Here is a 25,599-nt window from a genome sequence, read left to right as displayed (position 1 = left end):
GAGATATTGGGGGAAGGAAAAGGCAAGGAAAGAGCCTTGTTTGTGAATGGCTTCTGCTTGCAATTTATGGGATCCAGTTCATTATCTTCATGTTCTTGGCAGTAGGCTTCTCAAATTCCTTTTCTTTTGATTGCTTCATTGTTGACTTGTATTAATGCTTTCAGAGCTTGTGTTCCTTTTAGCATTTTTTTCTTATCTGACCAAGGGCTCCATTTTCGAACAGAATCTTTTGTGCTTTTTGTAAATGCTTGACTCCGCTTGTTAACTGCACTGGCATCGTCTTGTTCGTACTTCTCTTGGTCAGTAATAAGCATTTTGTCTGAGCTTCTATTATCTTGGCTTTAGGCTGCAGGCATGGGGGGGGGATATCCTCAGCCATCACTTTGAACTTTTTAAAACCTTTTTTTCCATTTTTGAGAAAGTTGCTCATTAAAAGTGACCCCATTTGGACTTCTTAGGGCACTTTTTAGTTCCATACAAGTGAGAATTTTCAGTTATATACAAGTGAGAAGGGAAGAGAATGAAAGAGTTGCTTAACTATTGTACTTACTACAGTGAGAAAATATCCATATAGGAAGCTTATCATTTGTGGTACCTACTTCTGTAGTGAGGACTATTTGATGAGGCTTTTCTTTCCCTGGAGTTCTCACTGAGTGTAGATCTACATCTGATTTCTCTTTGCTTTGTTGGGGCAACATAGATGAACAAGGTAAATCTTCACCTGTATTTCCCCATTTATCTATGGCTCATTCCGTACATGCAGAATAATGCACTTTCAAACTGCTTTCAGTGCTCTTTGAAGCAGTGCGGAATAGCAAAATCCATTTGCAAACAGTTGTGAAAGTGGTTTGAAAACGCATTATTTTGCCTGTGCGGAAGGGGCCTAAATATCTAATTTGAAAACCAGCCACTTGGGCTCTGTACAGTTACACCGAGTCAAAGATATCAAATTCATGCACAGACGATGCAAATTTGCCCCACCTCCCAAAAAACATTTTCAAACCTACCTACTGAAAATTAGATAATGCTGATGAAAATATTGGCTGCATTGTTTGAAACCTCCATAGCTTTTGACTGAATACTTCTAACTTTAGTTGGCCTTTTTTAGCGATTGATTTTGCTGCCAAGGTTTTATGGGGTGATTTATGAACCTTCAGATTGCTCAGAAGTTTTCGTATTGTTCTGTTTTGTTTAAATCAGCGTATCGGTTGGGAGAAAAGGCATTATCAGTAGTCTACTGTTAGCTTGGCAGCCAATCTCACCTGATTGGGGAACTCACCCCTCAGGGAAACTGACCTTGATTCTTCCTTGATAGCTGATAAAGCAGTGCTTGTTTCGGGAAGTTTGGTTTGTTTGTTTTTAATTTAATTATCTCTTGTCAGTGGACTCTGTTTCGGGACTGGTCTGCTTTATCTGACTGACTTCTTTCTGATTTACTTTGCCATACTTTATGTTGATATTTTTATGGACTTCTGTAGGTTTTTGTTATGATCTGTGACAATTTCATAGAGTTGGAAGAGACCACAAAGGCCACTGAGTCCAACCCCTGCCATGCAGAAATTCACCATCAAAGCACCCCTAGCAGATAGCCATCCAGCCTACAGAGAAGGAGACTCCACCACACTGTGAGGAAACTTATTCCACTCTCGAACAGCTCTTACTGTCAGGAAGTTTTCCTTAATGTTTAGGTGAAATCTCTTTTCCTTAAACCCATTACTCCTTGTCCTAGTCTTTGGAGCTGCAGAAAACAAGATTTCTCCATCTTTAACAATTCATCCCTTCCAGTATTTAACCATGGCTATCATGTCACTCCTTAACTTTTCTCTTCTCCAGACAGTGAGGTAGGTGGGGCTGAGAGAGCTCTGAAGAGCTGTGACTAGCCCAAGGTAACCTAGCTGGCGTGTGTGTGTTCAGGCTAATTTGAATTCCCCAGATAAGCCTCCACAGCTCAAGAGGCAGAGCCGGGAATCAAACTCAGTTCCTGCAGATTAGAGTACACCTTCTCTTAACCACTATGCCACTGTTACTTTATTGGAAGGGGCCTCAAGAACCATTTAGTCCTACACTCTGCACAACACGGACAGTTTACAAGGTGAAAGAATATACGAGGCCCTAAATATGTATGTGGAACCCTTGTGAGGTAGCTGGGGCTGAGAGAGTTTTGAGAGAACCAAGACTAACCGAGGGTCACCCAGCAGGCTCCATGTGTAGGAGTGGAGAAACAAATCCAGTTCACCAGATAAGAGTCAGCTGCTCAAGTGAGGGAGGGGGGAATCAAACCTGGCTCTCCAGATCACAGTCTACCTGCCCTTAATCACTATAGCACACTGTCTCTCTCTCCCTGCTTGCAGTCACACTAGACTATACCTGTAGTACTGTCGGAATGACTAAAATAAGTCATTCCAACTAAAATAAGATTTGCTTTGTATTCATATAGTATCAGAGTATTATATCATTTATCAAAGTCATCATAAAAGGCTGCTACTGTGTTTATTTATTCTGAACAACGTACTAATTTATTTAGCTGAATAAGTCTCCTTTGTCATGAGATTAAAATTAATAGAAACTCAGTTACTGAACAATGGAGGCTCCCTCCCCCCAAGATGAAGCGACCAATTTGTAAAGTTTAATGGCCCATTTAGGAATAAAGAAAACTACAGACACACACAAAAAAATCTTGGCCAACTGGAGAATTTTCCCCTAGTGACAAGATGTGCAATCTTTGTAATGTTGTTTGGAAAAGAACAGAATAAACAGAATCATCTGATTCTCTCTTTACAGCCTCGGCAATAGAAGGAAAAACAATGGTCAGGGAATATTTAAGGAGAAAAACTTAAGGTGTCCCCCCCACTTTATAATGAATCACTGCCTGCTCTTACCATTATGTACAGCCGCAGTAGAACATAGATCATTTACCCTGATGTATCTCCTGCAACTAAGGCCATCCAGCTCTGATCTTTCTCAATTGCAATCCCCATTATGATTGATCCCTGCCACAGTTCGTGCACACATAACTGTTACAAAGTGGCCATTCACTATTGTGTACCATCATGATATCCATTTGTTTTAAATATATATAAGTTACTGGCAGACTGTGTGTGTAGGTACGCCAGCAGTGGGTGAATAGCCAACTGTATTTACCCTTGTGAAAATGCAATGAAACTGTTGTTGTTGTTGTTTTCTGTTGGTACTGATTTTTTTTCTTATTGCCCAAACTTGTGTATGGGCTGCACCCACTACAGAAATTATATTCATATCCAAGCTGCCTTACCCAGAAGTGCCATTTTGGTCACCCAGGTATCCTCCTTCCTTGTGTATCTTGGTGCCCCATCCCACAGATAGGTGCAACAGCAACCCGCATTGTTTCCGTGGGCTCCAATCGCTACCTGCACAGATGCATGCCAATGCGAAAACAGGAAAGGGGGTTACTTTATCCCGACTGCAACCCGCTATACATTTGTGTTACCGCGCTGCCTGGGTAACTTTTATTCTCCCAGATCCGCCAGCTCTCAGCAGCGCAGAGGAACAGAAACAGGACCCAACACAGTGAGAACAGTGAAAATAAAAATGAGTTTATTGAGATGCTGACCTACGTGTCCGCACCTCCACACCACGGCAACAGCGCTGCCTAGCAGCTGTACAGCAACTTTTATATACAGTCTCCCACCCGGGAAATCCGGGAGGGTACAGGACAACCTACAATCATTCATTCACAAATACATGGGAACCAATCATTCATCTACAAATACATAAGAACCAATTAGAGTCCAGAGGGTGGTCCCTTCTCGAATGGCGTGGCAGAAGCAGGGCGAGGCGATGACATAGGCACGGGCGGGAAAAACACAAAAGAGTCCTTTGGGTGCTTGGGGCCAGGAAACGAAACCTAACGACGACGGCACCCTTGTCTGCCTGCTGGTGGGATTAAGGCAGATGGTTGTGCTTCTTCTGGGGTCCCTTTTGTCAAACGTCCATTCATGGTTTTTTGCAAATGAAAGGGATATGCCCAGGTGGAGCAGGGGTGAATTCCTGCCTTGAGCAAAGGAGGTTCCATGCAGATACAAATACAAATATAGCTTCAATTCCTACTTTCTACCTAATACAATTTGTTCCTACCTAACTTATACAGAAATAAAACATAGTTCCATCTTTATTTAAAAGCAAGATCAGAAATGAAATAAATCATTTCTGACTCCACTATCATTTGCTGTGCGGAAAGGGCCAGAGAGATACTCTTTGTTGGTTCCTAAATGCAGAAAAGAGTGTGCGCTCTTGAGGTTAGCTCACATCCCATCATAAGAAGTGCTTGTTGTGCAGACTCACAGAGGGAACAGTCAGTTTGTTCAGATAGTTTTAAGTAGCTTTCATCTTGGTGACTAAAGTACTTTTTAAAGGAAAAAAATCCTTCATGCTATAAGTAGGATGGAAGGGGGAGGGAGAAGGGCTGTGTCATCCTATTATACTTTTAACCCACTTTTCTTCCAGGGGCTCAAGACAGCATACATAGCTACTTCACATTATTCTTAGAACAACCCCGTGGGGAGGCGCTTAAGGTTACTTGATGAGCTTTATGGGTTGATTTGAACCCAAGTATCCTTAATCTTAGCTTGACACTCTAATTACTATACCATACTAGCTTTTCTCTTTGGTGTTCAGGTGGGTATTAAAAACCTTCTTCTAAATTTGCTCCATAGCATCACAGGGTTCACGCTGAGAACCAGCACCGTGTAGTGGCTAAGAATGGCAGATTCTAATCAGGAGAACCAGGTCTGATTCCCTGCTCCTGTAGTCTGGTGAACCAGGTTTGATTTCCCCACGTGAAGCCTGCTAAGTGATCTTGGGCTTGTCACAGTTCTCTCAGAACTCTCTCAGTCCCATCTACCCCACAGGGAGTCTGTTGTACAGAGAGGAGGCAAAGGCATTTGTAAGCCACTTTGAGACTCCTTAAACATGCAGAAAAATTGAGGCATAACAACCCAACTCTTCCTTTCCTCATTTTTCACAGTATTCCCGCTGGAGGTTAATGCAACTTTTTTTCATAGTCCAGTGGTCTGAAAAGGCACTAGTCAACCTTGCAGTCTCTCTTGGGTGAGCAGCATTTCTTCATACTGTGCACTAATGCAAGGCCACCTTTTCATGATGTCTACAAATGTATCCCTATGTCACAGATTACTGTCTGCAACTTAATTAAGTATCTTAGTTATGGCTACAGCTAGATCCTAGCTATTGGCCTAACACTTGGGATCTTGGTCCAGTGTTGTTATCTATCTAGGTATCCATCCTCATTCTCGGTATATTAGCATGACTGGAAAATGGTATTTAGGATGGAGCTAAAATCTTAAAGGGGGGTGTTACCAGGCATGGAGTGGTTTTTCTTCCCAATGTAACAGCATCCCCAAACACACTCCTTTAGTGTGTGTTTTTCCACCACATCAGTGGATGCTTACATAGGTGACATGAGGGAGGGTAGGGGGGCTGAGCCCCCTGGCACCACTCTTGCAAGTCATGTAGGGGGTATGTTCAGCCACCCCACTCTATCCCCCCAGGAGTTAGGCGAAGAGTTGGGGTGGTCGCTGCTAGGCTGAGGTTCACCCCAGTTGGAAGGCAGAAGCAAAGAACTGCCTTGGGCAACTGGGCACATGCCACCCCTTTGTAAAGTCCCCAGCAGGGGAGAGACTGCCCCATGGACAGCCCAGACAGAAGGTGGGTGAGGCCCAGCATCTGTAAAGAAATTGAGGGCTGGGGAGTGGCATGGCCCACTCTGTACTGCCAGCTGGCAGGGGCATGGCCGGGTCTGACCCTGCAGGCAATGCAGGTGGCAAGCACAAGCATAGTCAGGTCACAGTCCAACAGGTCAAGGCAGGCAAGGCAGGCAAGTCATAGTCAGGTCACAGTCCAATAGGTCAAGGCAGTCGGCTGGCAAGTCACAGTCCAAGGGTCATGGTACGGGAGAACCAAGAAGCAGGCTGGGAATCAATGAAGAACTAGACCAGGGGTAGGGAACCTGCGGCTCTCCAGATGTTCAGGAACTACAATTCCCATCAGCCCCTACCAGCATGGCCAATTGGCCATGCTGACAGAGGCTGTTGGGAATTGTAGTTCCTGAACATCTGGAGAGCCGCAGGTTCCCTACCCCTGAACTAGACTCACGGTGGTGACAGGTAACACACTTCTTCCACCCAGGCAGAAGCAAACTCACAGCAAAGCTTATAGAGAGAGGCTGGGATTCTGCAAGAGGTTAATCCTCATCAGATGCAGAGACTTCTAATCTCCCATATCTTGCTGCCAAACGAGCACTCCTTCTTTGCTTCTGCAGTAGCTGCCTCTGCTTCTGCCTCCTATGCACAGCTGGCATCACTGGGTTCCCTAGGAGGATCTGCAGTCTCCTCCACCTGCATGTCATCAAGCTGGGAAGGGCTGGGAGTTGGTTCTGTTGCCTGGTCTTCCTCAGGAGCAGCCACCTCTGACTGCACTGTGTCCTCAGGTTCTGCCTCCGAGTCCTCTGAGTCCTGGTAGGTACCCAGGGGCTGGCTCATGACACACTCATTCTTTTCCCAGCCAGACTGCAGGAGCTGCTGTTTCAAATCACTCAAGAAAACAGTGCCAAGAAGTGGGTGAGCACTTGAAACTCCCCAGGGAAGGAGCCCTAGTTCAGGGGTAGGGAACCTGCGGCTCTCCAGATGTTCAGGAACTACAATTCCCATCAGCCTCTGTCAGCATGGCCAATTGGCCTTGCAGGTAGGGGCTGATGGGAATTGTAGTTCCTGAACATCTGGAGAGCCGCAGGTTCCCTACCCCTGCCCTAGTTGAAGAATTGTTTTGCCTCTCCTCTTTGACCAGCCACAGATGAGCTTCAATTCTATGAGTTTTGCCCATATCCCAGGCTCTGAGGCAGTCTCCATTATGGAAGGAAGGGAGTCAGGTGCTCTGCCTTCAGCAGCTATCCGATACTCATCATGAACCAAGCATCATTTCTTTCCATGCTCTCTTCTAGGTGACACTTTCTTTATAACATTTACACTTTCCCCTTCTTAAGGAGCACAAAGTGGCGTACAAACATTGCATCAGATATAACAGCTATAAAATGCTGCAAGTTTAAACAATATCCAAACATCATAAAAGACATGGAGGAAAGGAGTTGAGAGAGCCGAGGGAAATGAATGGGCCCACCCCATCATTAGATCTGCACAAAACTGAGAAAGGTTCAGTAATAAAGAGAGACCTGACTTGGCCCACCAGATATTACCTGGTGCCTTCACACGAAGTTCATTGGAGAATGCTAGATGGCGAAGACAGAAAAGGACGTTCAATATCCCCGTGTGGCTTCTTCAAACAGAAGCTGCTGTTTTTGTTTTGTTTTTAATTCTCTTTCCACTTCAGTTGACTTGTATTCTGTTTGGTCGGTTTGGTTTTGTAGTTCCTGTTTGGAACTAATGCATCCAAAAAATAAATTAAATATAGAAGATGCTTTTGCGAAGTGTAGCAAAGATCGGTGGGTATCATGTTAAGTTCCAGCTGTGTGAACTGGATGTAATCAGCAATGGGATTCTGAAAGCTTTGGTGAAATGTGAAGTTCTGCAGTTGTTGTACAAGCAAAATCCCAGTCTCTTGAGCAGATGCCCTAACATAGCTTAAAGTAGTAGCTACCAGGCACAAAAGGAGTGCTGTTATAAAAAGGTAAAAAGGTAAGGAACTTGATGCCCCAAAGATGTTGGCTGTTGGCGGTGTGTGTGTGTGTGTATGCATGTGTGCAATGTCAGTGCTTGCCCCGGGCAGCATTTTCTGTAGCTCCATGCCTGGGTGCTTACTATTCACTCATAGGGAGGAAAGTAGCACAACGTGTGTGGGTGTACTCCTGCAATGAGGGCAAAGCTGTCCTGACATTTTGTGGCCTGGTGCTGAAAGAGATGGCCCGTCTCTCTGAGAGACAGACTCGTTCTTGCAATGCAATCCTTCCCATCGTAATGGCCTTTTGCTAGTCATTATTACTCAGATGTCTGGCATTTTTAGATAATACATTTCCCCACAAAGTTCAATGGGGGTTAAGCTCAGTCCTCAGTCCTCCCTTTATTACTAGGGATTCTCCCGTTCACTGTAATATGCCTGGGATATGTTCAGTGTTGTGCTTGTCACTCAGCCAATAGACAGCTAGCTGAAGATGCCTGTTCCCACCCCCGCACCCCTGTCCCATTCAAGCTCCTTTGAATTTTAAAGTGCATCTTCTCATTATTTAAATTATTGTTCAACCTGATGCAAACCAGGGCTCTGGTAAGGGCTAGATTTAGAGGGGAAGGGGGGCAGCTGCCCCAAGTGATGGACAGAGAGCAGGTGATGGCAGCAAGGTCAGAGGTTGCTGCTACCTGCCCGGCTGCTACCTGCCCCACATTCTTTGTTGTCTCTCCCCAGCCACTGACCCTCCTTCCTGTCTTCCTGTGGGTTCCTTTCTTCGCTCCCCCAATTCCTTCCCTCCCAGCCCAGTCTCCTCATCCAAAGTTGCTCCTCTGCTGAAATGAAACTCCTCAGTTTCTTTGTTCTCTACCCCCTTCCCAGTCATGCACTGTGCAATTACTGGCCCCTCTGTCCAAAGTGGTGAGGGTAGGAAGAGGTCAGCTATTTCTCTGGAGAGAGAGGAGGTCTGTGCAAGGCCAGGCTGGTGGGAGGAGAGTCAAGGCAAGGAGGGTGGATGCCAGGTGAGACCAAACAGCTGCTGAAACCTCCCTTTCTGCCTGTCTGGCAGCTGCTGGCATCACCCACAATGCCAAACTCAGTTGGGGACAGTTAACATGGCATGGGCATGGGGCTGGCAGCAGAAGGAGGGAATGAGTGTGCCACCTGCTGGCCAGCTCGCCCATCAGTCCAACTTTCTCTCATATGCACCACACCTAACATGCTCTGCTCTTTTCACACTGAGGCCTCCAGTAGGAGATGTGAAAAGAGAGTGCAGAGGTGCCAAGATGCACATGTTCCATGCTGGCCTATGAGGATGCAGAGTGCAAAAGCACACACCACTCTCATTTGTTTGAAAAGTTTCCCCCTCTTTCTTTTTTCCCCTTTCTTTTTGTCATTCTTTCTTTTAACCTTCCTTCCTTCCTTCCTTCCTTCCTCTCAGTGCATGATTCTTTAATTCTTTCTCTAATTCTTTATTAATTTTTTTTAATCTTAATTTCTTTTTCAATTCATTTTCTTTTCTCTTTTTTTAGCCATATACAGAGGGGCTACAGATAGCATCACTCATTTGTTTGCTTGCATCTCTCTCAGGAAAGCTCATAGCTGTATTGAAAAGACAATTGGCAATTGTCTCCACCTGCCCCATCATATATATATATGGAAAAAATACAAAATCATACATATATAAAGGGACAAAAATACAAAATCATGTCTCCTCCCACCAGCCTGGCCTTGCACAGACTTCCTCCCTCTCCAGGGAAGTAGCTGCCCTCTTTCTTCTCTCACCAGGGACCCATGTGCAAAGGCAGAGCAAGGGGAAACTGTGCCTGGGGCATGCGTGCGCCCTGTGCCACTGCCGCAGCGCCACCCTGCCCTGCCCCGGAATGCCCCTCTATGCCCCTCCAGGCCTGGCTGCTGCTCCATCCGGGGCGTCACCCCCTGTCCCATTGGTCCTATGCCACTGCCCATGCATCTGTGAAGGTGGGTTTCTGTGGAAGAATCATGCCCTTCATTATTAACTGGTTTTCGTTTGGGGGCAAAGAGGGTTGAAACAAACCAGCTAGTGCCAAAGGCCCAGTTTTCACATGCTCAAAGTGTCATGTTTGTGACTGAAAAAAACACTTGAATGTATCAGGCTGAAACTATTCTTTCCTAGTACAATGGTCGGGAACTTTTGACCATTTCACACATTTCATTTTTGAGTACTAAGCTTATCGTTTGATAAGGCTGCATTCACTGATGGTGCTATATGAATTAATGAAAGACTAATACACCCCACCAACCAATCCCTATTGCTTGGTAGCTGTAAATATAATATTGGATTTAGCCAGCTTTTTCACTCAACCTCACCCAGTTCCCCTCTCTACCATAATAACCCCTGCCCAAAATGGCTCTTGTCCATTCAGGTTCCATGATCCCATCACACCATTTTTGGTAGTGAAGGGCAGCCCCTCTTTCCTTTCTCAGCAGTGGACAATAGGACCGCTAACTTCAGTTTGGGAACTTCCCAGAGATTTGTGGAAGGCGTCTGGGTGAAGTTTAAGGTTGGGAGGGATCTGTCATGTTACCCAGCTTTCACAGGTTGTGAACTTATTTTTAAGGAATCTCCACCAGCTGCTAAGAGTGTAACAGGGGGCTGAGACATTAGACTGGGATAAGGTGACTGGTTTAGGAAAGTCATAACAATGGGTAGAGGAGATGCAGAGAAGCAACCATCTGTTGCTGACCTGGTTTCCAGAAGAGATAGTGAAAATGCAGCATCTGATACCAAGGTGGCTTTCCATATTCTTTTGTCTTATCATTTTAGCAAGGTGTGGTAATCAAGATCATGTCCATAGTTAATGAGGCTTCCAGATAATTGCCTGGAGCAACTCACAAATCTAATCAAACAGACTGTTTTGCCTTAGGCTTGCTCTCAGTTTGGACACTCTGCTATCCACCCATTCAAACAAGGAAACTGGCATTTTGCAGCACATAGCATAAGAAACAATATGAAATCCAATATTTCATAAGGCAGGGGATGAAGGCCAGGGTTACAGTCGAGATGCGGTGTCACAGAGTCCATCATATGAAGCTGTCGTTTCCTTCGGGGCAATGTTCTCTGTAGTCTGGTGATGAGGTGTAATTCTGGGAGAATTCCAGGCTTCATCTTGAGGTTGGTAAACCTAGTTGTAAAACTCATAGAATCTAGCCCAGTACTTAATAAGCATGGTCATGTGAACTGACAACATTACTCTAACATTACTCTGGGTTGGGAAACACCTGTCGATTTGGGGCTGAAGCCTGAGGAGGACAGGGGCGTGCCAATGTATTCCCCAAGAAGAGGTGCCCAGGGGTCTATTCCCCTTGCACCCACCTCACTGTGGAAGTGCCTTAAAACATAGAACTCACTTTTGGATTTTGTCTCACATTAGTTTTACTTTTGCTATATCTACCTGGATATGTTCTTCTTTCTTTCCCTTTCTTCCCACTATCAGTGCCCCAAAACATACCCTTTGCACTTTCGTGATTGTAGAGTGTGCTCCTTTTGCATTCACTGCAGGCATCAAACATCTTTTATTCTGGTATCACACAAAGCTTATTTGCAACAGAATTGGTTAAGATGTACTAACCGAGTAGATAGACAAGTCTTTATTGGCATTCCAAAATACAATAAAACAATAAAATAATTGTCCATAAAAAACAGATAGATACAGCAGCCATTCAGAGTCTTATCAATAGTTTAGTCCAAATGGACTCATCAAAAGTGCCATTCCTATACACCTCTCCACAGACCAGACTGAAAACCCACCAACAGAGCCCAGGCATCACAACAGCATACAATATCAACACTCCACTATAAAACACAGAGTTTGTTAGAGTGGCACCTAACACGGAACAAGGGATAGGGGGCAAGGAAATAGGCAAACAATTTATTTGACTCCCATAGGTTGCCACAGCCTTCAGTTGTCACTCCATCTGGCAATCAATAACAAAACTACGGCATCTCTCAATGAATCACCCACAGGTTATTTGGGTGACCATGAACCCAAAGGTTGCTGGCAGAGGTAGGCACTGTATAACAGTAGCAAATAGTTAATGTGAGCAACATTGTTGTTGTTATGGTGATAGCAATCTAATGCTTAATATCCATCTAGCGTTGCATCTATAATCTTTAAAAGATATTTTGCTACGCTTTCACAAAAGTAAGGATCAAGATTATCTAAGATTAAAGGAATCCTAAGAGCATCAGTTAAATGATTGTATAGGAGTGAAGCAATGATGGGTTGGGTCATTCTGATCTTGGCAAATCTTGCACAATAAAACAGTGTGTGCTCCAGTGTCTCTACTTGGCCTGAATTGCATGGGCATAGCCTCTTTTGTTTATCTATGCGTTGGTATCTGCCTTTAAGGAGCATAGAGGGCATTAAATTGAAGCGGGCCAAGGTTATTACTAACCGAGTAATAGTTGTTGTTGTGCTTTTTGTGCTGTGATATTTTATGCTGCTCTGATCATTTCTGTTTTTTAGGAGTACACCATAGACATAATTTTTGCCCAGACTTGGTATGACAGCCGCTTGAAATTCAACAGCACCATGAAAGTACTTATGCTAAATAGCAATATGGTTGGGAAAATCTGGATTCCAGATACTTTCTTCCGAAACTCGAGGAAATCAGATGCCCATTGGATCACGACTCCAAATCGCTTGCTGCGAATTAGAAGTGATGGACGAGTATTATATACCCTCAGGTAGAAGTTACCCCAAACAGCTGGAGAAAGACACTAAATCTTGTACACTATATTTACTGGCGGGATTGCCATTAATGGCCATTTTTACATGCTTCTTTTAAACTTCAAGTGACTAGATGTTCAACAGAATCTTATGCATGGTTTATTCTGAAGTAAGTCCAAATTTAGTTCAGTGACAAGTACTTCCAATTAAGTAAATATCGGATTGCAGTCTACAGATCTATTCAGATGGAACCAATCAACCGTAATTTCTTCCTTTAAGAATATAAGTCCAGAAAGTCATCATTTTAGTTCTCTCTGTCTCCCCACTTTCTTTCTTCACTCACATGTAGCAAGGATATCGAAGACTTCTTGGTTCCCTCCAAACCAACAGATTTCTATGACCACAGAATTACATGAACTGAGAAACTGGGGTTGTTCTCTTGCCTACAAACCAGAATTAAAATATGATTTGAAAACGGTATGAGAAACAAGTGCCAGTTTGTTTCATCAGATTTGGAGATCACAACTCTTGGGAACCTGGATATCTTCTATTTCCATTCTGTATAGAAGGTGAGGGGAGTGCACAAGCTCTCGACTTGTTCCTATAACCACAAGCTATCATCCGCTACACTTGAAAGCAGCGTAAATACATTGGTGTTGCCATGCAAAACATTCTGTCTAAAACTCTAAGAAATGCATCAGAGTACAATTTGCAAAGCTGTTTGGTTCCATTATATACAAACTAGCAAAATAAGCCATCAGCCTACTCTTATGCATGTTTACTCAGAAGTGAGACTTTGTAAGTGAAATGAGACATTCCCAAGGAATGATCCCACTATTAGTCTTCTTTCAAACATTCCTTTTTCCTTCATTAAGCATCAAATTCAACACCACAATGTTGTGTCGGTAGTGAAGCAAATATTAGATTTTTGCTGTGAGCAACAACCAGAAAATTGGAGCTTTTTCTCCCCTTCAAAACTGCCTTCCAGGTTGCAAAAGCTATTATCTCCAATCTTCATTTCACCTTTCATATTCCACATTATTCCCTTTAATTTTATCCTGCTCTTTCATTGACCATCCAATGCAGCAATCTAAGTGAGGACATGCATTTGGATATTAACTATCAAAGAACTAAATGGAAGCCCTATTTTTGTTAATGTTTGTTATACTGAAAATAGTCAGTGTAATCACATGCAGGGTAATATTTAAAAATATTCAGATGTTTCAGTTATTTTGATATCTAGCTGGGATTTAAGGTTTGCCACAATCAAAGGGAGGGAGATGGTGAAAAACCAGTCTGTAGATATTGGCTGGTATGATCAAGTCACAAATGATATCTTACAGAACAGAACTTCCCCAGCAGCAGTGGCGTAGGAGGCTAAGAGCTCGTGTATCTAATCTGGAGGAACCGGGTTTGATTCCCAGCTCTGCCGCCTGAGCTGGGAAGGCTTATCTGGGGAATTCAGATTAGCCTGTACACTCCCACAGACGCCAGCTGGGTGACCTTGGGCTAGTCACAGCTTCTAGGAGCTCTCTCAGCCCCACCTACCTCACAGGGTGTTTGTTGTGAGGGGGGAAAGGCAAGGAGATTGTCAGCCCCTTTGAGTCTCCTGCAGGAGAGAAAGGGGGGATATAAGTCCAAACTCCTCCTCCTCCTCCTCCTCCTCCTCCTCCTCCTTCTTCTTCTTCTTCTTCTTCTTCTTCTTCTTCTTCTTCTTCTTCTTCTTCTTCTTCTTCTTCTTCTTCTTCTTCTTCTTCTTCTTCTTCTTCTTCTTCTTCAACTGGGTAGTCAGCAATAGGCACACAAAGAGAAACAGTGCACATTATTTATGTTGTTCCATGATTCTTTAAACAGACTTCTTAAACTGTATTAAATGTTACCACTTTGGCTGGGAAGTTGAGGGGAAGACTTGTGTGATCACTTTCTGGCCAAAAATTGCTGCTAAAATTGTTTCTTCTACAAATCTTAAACAGATACTAATTATCATGCAGTACAAAGGGTGTCCGATTCAAAAGTGCTCCAGATCTGAACCAGACTTATTTCCAATATTCAGAAGCATGTAGTGCCTCACTGGCTTTTATTTTCCTGGCAACATAAGATGGATCAAATAGATGAAACAGATACCATAATCAAATAAAATACCATAATCAACAAAATTAAGTGTCCTAATAGTGCCACTTCTCACCACAACAGTTCTTATTGGTCTAATACACAGGTGTCAAATTCGTGGCCCTCCAGATGTTATGGACTACAGTTCCCATCATCCCTTGCCAGTGGCAGGGGGTTATGGGAACTGTAGTCCATAACATCTGGAGGGCTGTGAGTTTGACGCCTGTGGTCTAATACAAAGACTATCCAGAAAAAGCAGGTCTTCACACCCATCCAGAAGGCTCTAAAGGAGGAATTTTTTTTCCCTGTTCCTCTAATGTCAGAGGCAAAAAATTCCACATGGGTTCTCACTAACTCAGCTAAAGTTGGTTCCCAGAGGAAGATCCCATAGGTTAACCTGAAGTCTTGGATTGGCTGTACATGAGGAGGTGATACTGTGGGCCTAATGAAGAATAGCATCCAAGATTAAAGCTATAATCCATAATAGTAAATGTAACCTTGCCCCCACTTACACCCACACACTGCTACTAGTTAGAGCAGGAAAAAAAGACCAAGAGCCTTATCATTCATTCATTCATTCATTCATTCATTCATTCATTCATTCATTCATTCATTCATTCATTCATTCATTCATTCATTCATTAGATTTTAAACCGCCCATCCCCGAAGGGCTCTTGGCGGTGTACAGCAGGCCTGCAACAACAATACATAATAACATTAAACACAGCAGGCTAAAAACAACATTTTACACATAAAAACTAAGGTAATTTAAAACAATTTACAAATCTATAACCACAAAACACATCAGCAGCAATAATATATGGCGTCCGATCCCAAGGCCGGGAGGGGACAGTACTAATTAGATAGTATATCAGGCGTGCCAATGAGGTGGGGGGGAAGGGCTTGTGGAGCAGTTTCCCTCACGCTGGCATATTTACCCTCCCCAGGGCACTTACCCTGGTGAACAGGCAAACCTGCCAGCATGCAGCTGCCACAGGTCTTTCCCAGCACTGGGGTGCAGTATGGGATGCTGTGCCAGTGTCCTAGCCTCCTTGCCACCACCGGCACGGCAGGGGCAGTCCAGGGGAGCAGCCAACATTAGTCGACTTCCTCCTGGCCTTTAGTCACATTACGAGAAGACAAGAGTCACTGGGAAAGACAACGGTGCTAAATAAAATTGAAGGAAAAGAGGAAGACCCAACATGAGTCTTGATGCTTTAAAGCAGGGATCTTCAAACTATGGCCCTCCAGATGTTCAAGAACTACAGTTCCCATCAGCCCTGCCACTTGGCCATGTTGGCAGGGGCTGATGGGAATTGTAGTCCATGAACATCTGGAGGGCCATAGTTTGAAGACGCCTGCTTTAAAGGAAGCCATGGTCCTCAGCACGCAAGACCTAAGCCAGCCTGGTAACAGCAGATTGTGGAGGACACTAGTCCATAGGGTGTCATGTTGGAAGGGACTTGGTGGCACTGAACACATGCAGAAAATCAGGAGGGGTCATTGGAAATTTGCAATGGGAACAAATGGGAAGGGCAGACCACTAGCCTGCACTTACCCTTTTACAAATTAGTTTATGCATGTAAACTCATTAAGCCACAGGATGAGATGGAAAGTTCAGTTTGTACCCTTTGTTCATTTGTGCATAAGGAGAAAATTGGCCAGGATTTGCCCAAGGTGAGAACATTCGGGAAAGCAAAACAAAAGTTCAAGTGACAGTGACTGAGGTAGCAATAATACGATATGACAACACTTCTGGCTATTTGGCTCCCCACGACTCTTTAGTGGCCTCCCTTTCTCCATGGCACTCTCTTTCCAGGGGAGGCCAAAAGGAGAAGGAGGAGGAAGAGGAGGAAGAGGAAGAAAAGAGCTGGCAATTCTCCACTGGTTGTTTTACTGTCAGACTGCTTGCTTCTTCTTTTCCTGTGTCTGCGCTGCCAAACTTCAAAAAATATGCCCTAACTTGAGGAGATCATTAGCAAAGGAGTGTACTTTGCAAACAACACAGTATGAAAAATGTGTACATTTGCTAAAAGATTGCTACACAAATAGGCTCATTTACAGTTTGAGGGAGGACATTTTTTACCTGGATGGCATGTTTATCTTTGTTTCCTTCCCTCACATCCATAACGTTCTACATTCTGTGTAGGAGTAATTGAGAGTTTCAAACTCTATTGAAATCGGCGAAAAGCGTAGCCCAATCCATTCTTCCTTGGCTACAGGCCTTGCTGAGTTCAGCACACAAGTCTTGTGGCCTCGAAGTCTTCAGTATTCATTTCAGCCTCATTGACTTCAACTGGACTGATGTGCATACACCATTTTAGATTAACTTCATCTAGGGAAGGGGAAAAGACTGGGAAGCAAACACTTAAAATGTGCATATTTACATGCATGCTATCAAGCGATACACTTGTGCACTTGTGCATAGAGGGTAACAGCTTTGTTGTTGAAGTAAAGATGAGAGTCTCTCTGCTAGGGCATGGATGAGAGGAAGTGTCTATTTGCATCATTCATCAGGTGGGACAGCTTTTATTTATTTATTAATTTCGCAGGCATGTGCATGCGTTTCTGCCTCAGAAGTGAAACTGAATAACAAAATTATTCAGTCATATACCTACCTTTTGTCAGATTTTTTGCAGATGATGTACATTTTTACCTGCTTGTCTTATACAGAGAAAAATTCAGTGGACTTTGTAGATTTTACTGGATAGTTGCACATGTACGTAAGAAGCAACCGTTTGCCAAAGTCAAAGGAATTGGCAAAATGATCCCACCCTTGTGTGGGGGAAAATTCCATATAAGGAAAGCTGTGCTGAATCAGACCATTGGTACATCCAGTCCAACATCCTCTCTCACACAGTCTCTAACCAGTTCCTCTGGAGGACCAACAACAGGGCGTAGAGACTGAGGTCTTCCCCTGATGATGCCTCCTGGCACTGAAATTCAGAGGTCGACTGCCTCTAGAACCGTGGTGGCGAACCTATGGCACTCCTGACGTTATGGACTACAGTTCCCATAATCCCCTGCCAGCATAATGCTGGCAAGGGATGATGGGAACTGTAGTCCATAACATATGGAGGGCCACGAGTTGACACCTGTGCTCTAGAATATGGGGTACCTTCTGGTCACCCTGGATAGTAGCTGCTGATAGACCTATTCTTCATGAATCTGTACTGTAACTGATCTCTGTGTATATCTTCCATGAATTTCTAAAATAGCTTTTTTGTTTTGGCTCTTGGCTTTTCTTTGGCAGAAGTGATTTCTCTGTCTGCTTTGAAATCTTAGTGAACGTTTTTGAGAGCTTGATCATCAATTAAATCTTTATACATGTTGCTTTCTTTTCTTTTACTTAGGTTGACAATTAATGCTGAGTGTTACCTTAAGCTCCACAACTTTCCGATGGATGCACATTCCTGCCCGCTGGAGTTTTCAAGCTGTAGGTGGCAAAATATGTTATATATATATATTTTTTCCCTCTTTTTTCTAAACTCAGGCTCTGTTGATTCAGAAATTGCGGAGTGGTTGCATTTTTCATCTTCATTTAAATGTCCAGTATTTATTTACAGGACAGAAATGGAAAATATTGGACTGTTCAGTTCAAAATTGGACACCTGGCAACCTTGTTAGGATACATGCAAACAAGCAGAGTTCAGGACCTCTAGGAAATGTAACAAAGTTTACTAGAACAAATCAAAATATTGATATGAACACAAGGTCCATTCTATAGCTCATGAAAATACGGTTCCAATCACACGCAGGTTAAGAATGCAAAACAACATCTGGTATGCTACATCACATAATGTAAATACATACATTATAATCCATGGAACGGTAGTATCCAACTTGAGAAACAAGAGCAGGAGAATGCTATTGCTGGTCGATTTCAACTTTATCAGCTCTTCCCTATCTTTAAAGTTGCCTGGATTATTGCTGAAGATTAATAACCTGATCTTTATTCAGCACAAGTTAGCCTGAAGGATTATAATTTATGTATTTTCATTGCAGGATGTAGCATACACAAAGTTGTCATTTTGCATTCCTAATCTGCATGTGATTGGAACTGTATTTTGTTGTGCTATAAAATGAACGCTTTGTTTATACCAATATTTCAATTTGTTCTAGTACCCAGTAAACTTGGTTGCATTTCCTTGAGGGTTCCGGTTTGTTTGTTTGTTTGTATGGTTTTATAACTTTGTTTAGGAACCTTCCCTTATCTTTTGGAAAGGGAAAATGCACTATGCCCAAGCAGGTGTTTGCAGTTGTATATGCTGTGACCCTTCTCATCCAAGAGAAAAGTCACCCCTTCGAGAAGGGCTGTCAAACAGATTTGTTCAGAGCCAGGATGTCAAAAGTCTGCAGAAATCAGCTTTTTGTCAACTTGGTGGATGCTGGTCTTACAAAAGAAGAAAAAGAACAATCTTTGCACAGATTGATAACTGGTGAGACAGCCTGTTAGTAAGTTGCTGGAAAAACAAAAAGGGATCTCATGGCACTAACTGCTCTAAGGATAGGATGGATTCGTTGTAGCCAGTGATGCAGCTATAGATTTTTTATGGGGTGGGTTTGGCGGGCAGGGACATGTCCCCACCCCCACCTGGGGCGTGGCCACACCTCCCCAAGGCCTGCTCCCCGGCCCCAGTGCTTATAAAAGCAGCTCTATGAGGCTGGGGATGGCAGACTCCCCTGCCCCCCCCCACCAGCTGGGCTCGCACCCGGCAGTCCCTTCTGCCCTCCCCTCCTTGCAGAGGCGTACCTAGTGAAAATGGATCCCCGTGCAAAATCTGAGTTTTGCGGGGGGCCCATGGGCGGCCGCTATGATGCTGGAATCCACCCCAAAACAGCATCACTTTCAGTGGTGTTTAAACTAGGGAGCCCAGATTCTCCTTTTAAATACACCTTAAAGGGAGAATCTGTGATCCCCAGTTAAAACAACATTGAAAGTGATGCTGTTTTGGGGTGGATTATCCCCCACCCTGAAACAGCATCACTTTCAATGTTTAAACTGGAGACCTCAGATTCCCCCTTTAAATTCATGCCAAAGGGGGTAGATTTAAAAGGAGAATCTGGGGAAATTTGGGGGGTGCCTGTTGTCAGGGGTGCAATTATTAGGCTGGCAGCACCAAACTTTCAGGGTATCTGTAGGAGACTCTCCTGATGATACTACCCAGGCTTGGTGAAGTTTGGTTACAAGTGGTCCAAAGTTATGGACCTTCAAATCTGTAGCCCCCATCTCCTATTAGCTCCCTTTGGAAACAATGGGGGATGGGGCACCTCCGTTGGGAGTCCATAACTTTGGATCCCCTGAACCAAACCTCCCAAACTTGGGTGGTATCATCAGGACCATCTCCCAAAAAATCCCTGAAAGTTTGGTGCTGCCAGTTTAAAAGCTGTGCCCCCTGCAGGCCAAAAACTAAAAATACAGAAAACCCACATACGGGGGGCAGAGCTTTGGACATGTAATGGGGGGTTTGTACCCAGGAACCCACCACCACCACCTGTGTCCTTGGCTATAGCATAAATTTTTGTGGATAAGAACCCATTTTATCTGATGCCTCTACCCTCCTCCTCCCCTCAAAACTTTATGCAACAACAAATCTATCTAATCTTTAACATTCCCCTCTTATGAGCCCACAAGACTTCTTTTTGTTATTTGGCTTTAAGCCATTTTAAAGTATGCCCATGCTACATACTAGTAGCCTAGTGCTATCTCTGTTTCCTTTGTCATACAGAACTGATTAAGTATGTATTGAATTGGAGTTTTAAAGTGGTTCACTTTGGAGGGTGTGAGGGGTAGGTACGAGAATTTTTGTCCCTTCACCAAACTTATCATTTAGCCCTGAAGGATCCTCGCCTCCTATATTATCCAGCCTGCCAGTCAAGATCTGTCTCTCAAGCTCTGCTGTCTGTGTTCCTGTCTTCAGATGTGAGGCAGGTGGCATCTAGAGGCCCTCTCGCCTTTGGAGCCCCTCACCTTTGGAACACCCTTCTCTTTGAGACTCGCCAGGCACCTACTTTGCTTTTTTTGAGGCACCAGGCTAAAATGTATTGTTTTCCCTCAGTTGTTTAGGGTTTTTATTTTATCAGCTTTTCAATAGCCTGTTTTATGGATAGTTTTTATGCTGATTATGTATAATAACTTGTTTTTTTTTAATTGCTAGTTTTTAATAGGGGATGTGGAATGGTATTAGAATAGCCTGATCTCATCAGATCTCAGAGGCCAAGTTGGGTCAGTATTTAGATGGGAGACCTCCAAGGAATAATTTGCAGAGAAAGTTATTGGCAAACTACCTCTGCTTAATCACTTGCCTTGAAAACCTTATGGGGTCACTATAAGTCAGCTGCGACTTGACAGCACTTTACACGCTTGCATACACACACAGAGTTTTTAATGGGTTGTTTGTATGAGTGTTTTTTTTAACTGTGAGCCACCTCAAGCTGGATTCTAAAGAGTTAGCATAGAAATATGCTAAATAAATATAATTTTCAGGCTACTTCTAGAAGAAATCTTGATGGTTGAAGTAGTATAAAACTAGTATAAAGTTTGGATAGTTTGGATAATATTTTAGTGCAAGGGAGATAAAACAGACCAGGTTCTTTCTATCTTGGCCCTGGCAGCTTACAAGCCCCATCTTTGCTGTTCTACAGCAACTCCACTGCAGATGGTTGGAGATTGTATTGCATGTTTGACTCCCACAGAACAGGAGATCAGGGAAATCAGTATGGTCTCATCCGGCCTTTTAAAACTTCTGTGTCTCATCTGCCTTCTGCATGTTATCCTTGATATTTCTGCTGAAGCAGACCGAACATTGAACCATTTGGTTTAAGATTGGTTGTGGATCAGCCAAGGAAAAGCTGCCTTGAGGGGTTTTTTTTCCAGAGAACTATTTGAGCCAAATCAATAATCAATTATGCAACATTATCCAATTGTGGAATTTGATGTGAGATCTACATAGATACAGTCATACGAAGATAGCTGTCAAGAGACTGATTCCTCGGAAACAGCACCACACCAGTCTCTGTTATTATTACTCACTCTAAATTTGCCTAAGAATATCCAGCTCCCCAGATTTCTGTGTTATAAACTGTAATAAGCATATAAAATTAATTTGCTCACAAGGACATTACACTGTCATGGGCAGAATGAAATACTGACTGCATCTAAACAATTCATTTCTAGATATTAAACTTAATAGGGGATGAAATTTAACTAAAGAGCATCTTTTGAAAATGTAATTTATTGCTTGATCCTTTCTTCAATATTTAGATGAAAGTATTTCAGATTCCTATCTTTCCAGAGCTGTTTTGTCTGATGACTCTATTCATTATGAGGAAGCTTTTGTTCTTAGTGTTAACCTAACTGGAAAAGTAAGCCATTTAAAAATGGGACTTCCCATGGACATGTTTTGGTTGGATTTACAAGCTATATACATGGTAGAGAGATGAATTTAGAAAGATTTATTCAGAAATGAAACAAAGATTTATTCAGAAATGAAACAAAGATTTATTCAGAAATGAAACAAACATGTCTCAAAAGCAGTTGGGCAGTACAATCTGGGGGGGAGGGTTAATCCTCCTCTGGATGCAGCATGGGCTTACTCTGGCAGAAATGCCCTCCACGAAGCACTTACACTGACGGAGGAGCACTTACACCAGCACTCAGCTGCTGTAGAGCCCTGGGACGCCCAGCTGTGGCACCCAGCTCTCCATTGGTGCTTCCTTACCACCCTAACCTGTGTTGGTGTGGCAGGGGTGTTCTAAAAGGTAGAGCCAACCTTAGTCATTTTCCACTGCTGATTTATCTGTGGGCGTTTCCTCACTCTCCACGATCCCCGCTATGCCGCGCGCTGCTCACACAGCGCGGCATCCCTGGTGCTTGCTCGGGTGTCCCCACGACCCTGCTCTCTGCGTGGGGTCATCAAAAGGCACGGTTTACAAGAGCGCCAGGGATGCCGCGTGCTGAGGGGGCGCGACAGCGGCAGCATCAGGGCAGCTGCGCTGTCGCCGCCCCTGTCGTGGGGAGTGCCGGGGGACCCCACGCTACTTAAGGAGAGTAGCGCGGGGCTTAAGGTAAGTGGGGAAAGGCCCTCTCTTGCACCAGCAGAACGGGACTCAGACATATGTTGCCATTTTTGCAGCATATCTCTGCTTCCCCCTATAGAGGAGTTTCCCCCTATAGAGGTAAGGGTTTTTAAAAACTTATGGGGCTTTCCATGCTATGGGAAAACCCTTTGAAATGGGCAGGCAGTGCCAGAGCGGCGCCATCCTTGCCTGCAGGACAGCTGTGGATTGGGCTGTAAGACCTATTAATGTTGACGATCTAACAGCACATAAGACTCCCAAGACACTTGAAATGAGTCATGTTTAATGCCCACTGGAGGTTATGTGACAGTTGCACATCACAGTTCATCACAGTTAACTTATTCCATTTCAATTAAGTCATGACTAACATTATTGGATCAGGATCTTAAACTTCAAGGAATCCACTAAAATAGTTTCTCCTTCCATCTGTTTCTCATTCTGCTGTATCGTATCACCTTTTTAGAAGCAAGTGCTTCTACATAATTTTATTGAAATGAAAGCTGCTCCTAAATATTTTTTTACTGGAACTACAAATACCATAAACTATTAGATTCTGTTAGGATATACATTTGCTTTAATGGAAAAATGATAGTTGAGAAAACCTATAGATGTATGAAAATTTAATACAACCTGCATAATTCATTAGATAATGTGCCTCCAGAATCTAGCATCCCTTACTCTTAAATTCAGCTTTTAGCATCCCTTTAGAGTAAATAACTTTGCTATCAAATTATTTAAATTAACGATGTCACCAACATTCATAATTATCAGGTATGGAATGTGAATTTCTCCAGTTTGCAAGGTTTAGGTGTGTCACATATAAGGCTGAGCTAAATCAGATGGGTACATTCTGCTAATAATTTGGAGGCAGCTTTGAAAGGGGGGGAAAGTGTTTGTATACATTCCCCCCCACACACACACCTCTTCAGGAAATATACACAAACCCTGCTTAAAACAACTGCCAATTTGACCTTCAAAGTCCTATGGCTTGGAACCAACATATCTTAAGGACTGCATACTCCCATACGAACCTACCTTCCCTTCAGTGATCTTCAGGAGTCTTTCTTTGGGTGCTGCTGCTTTCTAAAGCTAGATGGGTGGCAACCCAAGAAAGATAAATTATTAAATTACTCAGGGATATTCATCTGTCCCTCTCTATCATTATTCTTCCACCAGCAGGTGAAGCCTTAGAGCCAAATCTGGGGAGATGGGGGAAACTGAATTCCCCTATGGAGGCAGCACAGGACTGCACCAGCAGATTTGGCTCCCCTGGGGCACTTACACCAGCAGAGGGGCAAATCTGCTACAATGTGGCTGCCACAGCCTTCCACAACAGCCCTCCACAGTGCAGAGAGTCCCATCAGTGCTTCTTTGCCTCCTCTGCCTCCACTGGCATGACGGGGGCATTCCAGGGGTGTGGCCAGGGGTGGAGCCGACATTAGTTGGCTTCTACTCAGCCTTGGCCCATCAGAATGCTGGCACAGGGGGTTTGGGCTTATGCCACCATTTTGAGTGGCATAAGTCCATAGAGCCCAATGGAGGGCTTTTCAACTCTGGGGACACTTTTGTTTTTTGGTTCCCCACTGCTGAGAAGCCCTCCTGGAGGCAGCGGGGCACTGTCGAAGTGGTGCTGCATCCCGCCACCAGGGGCACTGGATTGGACTTCCCACCTGTTTTGTCTGTCATTCTCTCACTAGCCTTCCTTTATGTTTCAACTGTGTACATGATTTGTTTTGTGATTGTTTTCCATTGTTTTTATACTATATATTTTAAAGTTTGTTTTAATATTTTGGATTTTTGCCACCTAAGAGACCCTAAGCTAGATGAAAAGGCAGTGTTAAAATGTTTTAAATAAATAATATAAATAGGGGCTGCATTCCAATTAACACTACACTTAGGAGCATCTGAAATTACTCTTCGGTTCCTACTTTTGTTTGCAATAAAACGGCTTATCCAGCAATTATGTGCCTAATTCTGTACAGCTCCTTCTGCAGTCATACACGTATAATTGCCTGAATGCTGCCAAAGCGTTCTACTTGAAGAGCATTACCACAGCCTTTTACTGTGATATAGAGTAACTGATATCGCGCTTCTATTTTCTAGATGGATACCCCAAGAATGAGATTGTATACAAATGGAAGAAAACCTCTGTTGAAGTGGCAGACCCTGAATACTGGAGATTATATCAATTTGCATTCATAGGTTTAAGAAACACAACCGATATCTCTCGTACTCAGTCTGGTGAGGAATAACCTGGAATTTCCTTGCATCTATTTGAGATAGTTTATCTTTGTTTTGCATGCTTCTGGATTCATGCCACACAATATTTCAGCCTGTTTGAAACTGTGCAATGAAAATGAAGTTGCCGTGGTTTTATTTGTTAGAAATGAAATGTGTGCACATTTAATAATTTTTTTTTTGCTTCCATTTTATCAGTGAACAGTTTCTCAGTAGCATTTTTTATTCAGAGTAAGGTATCATTTCGGGAGGAAAGGCAAAATGAAATGTGTAGTGGAAAATTACTTGCATGGTATAATTGACTGTGGAATTCTTTTTTTTGTAGGGGATTACGTTGTCATGACGATCTTCTTTGATCTGAGCAGACGCATGGGGTATTTTACGATTCAAACATACATTCCTTGCATACTGACTGTTGTTCTTTCCTGGGTCTCATTCTGGATTAATAAAGATGCAGTGCCTGCAAGGACATCCTTAGGTACCTGTGCTTTTGCAACTCACCTGTATTTCAGTTATGGCACACATGTAGACATGACCAGCAGAAAGAAAACGAACTGGTGGGGCTTATGCTAAGCAGAACTTTGCACCGTTCTAAGCCTGTTGACCTCAGCAGGCTTAGAAGGGTGTAACTCTTTTAGGATTGCACTATAAAAGTCTCAGCTGCTTTAAAAAAATCAAACTGGTACAGTTCCTTCAGCAGCATGGAAGTGGTAGTAGTATGGGACACATCAGGCAGAACATGAATCCACCGTGTGTAGGCCTTCACCACAACTATGTGAAATTATTTGCCGTCTGA

At 43.5% G+C, this 25,599-nt stretch overlaps 1 protein-coding gene across 3 annotated transcripts in view; it reads left to right on the top strand.

The window, feature by feature from the left end:
- The window catches only part of GABRG1 (gamma-aminobutyric acid type A receptor subunit gamma1), a 130,375-nt gene that overhangs the window by 88,146 nt on the left and 16,630 nt on the right, over positions 1-25,599 (top strand). For all 3 annotated transcript variants that reach the window (XM_048509621.1, XM_048509622.1, XM_048509620.1), the window contains exons 4-7: positions 12,174-12,394; positions 17,840-17,922; positions 24,669-24,806; positions 25,129-25,281. In XM_048509621.1, the coding sequence (XP_048365578.1) occupies positions 12,174-12,394; positions 17,840-17,922; positions 24,669-24,806; positions 25,129-25,281 (595 nt within the window). The remainder of the gene's footprint in view (positions 1-12,173; positions 12,395-17,839; positions 17,923-24,668; positions 24,807-25,128; positions 25,282-25,599) is intronic.

The sequence above is a fragment of the Sphaerodactylus townsendi genome, linkage group LG10 (assembly GCF_021028975.2).
Source record: "Sphaerodactylus townsendi isolate TG3544 linkage group LG10, MPM_Stown_v2.3, whole genome shotgun sequence".
Classification (NCBI taxonomy): Eukaryota; Metazoa; Chordata; class Lepidosauria; order Squamata; family Sphaerodactylidae; genus Sphaerodactylus; species Sphaerodactylus townsendi.
The sequence above is the reverse complement of the archived record's forward strand: the minus strand, read 5'-3'. Positions and strand labels throughout refer to the sequence as shown.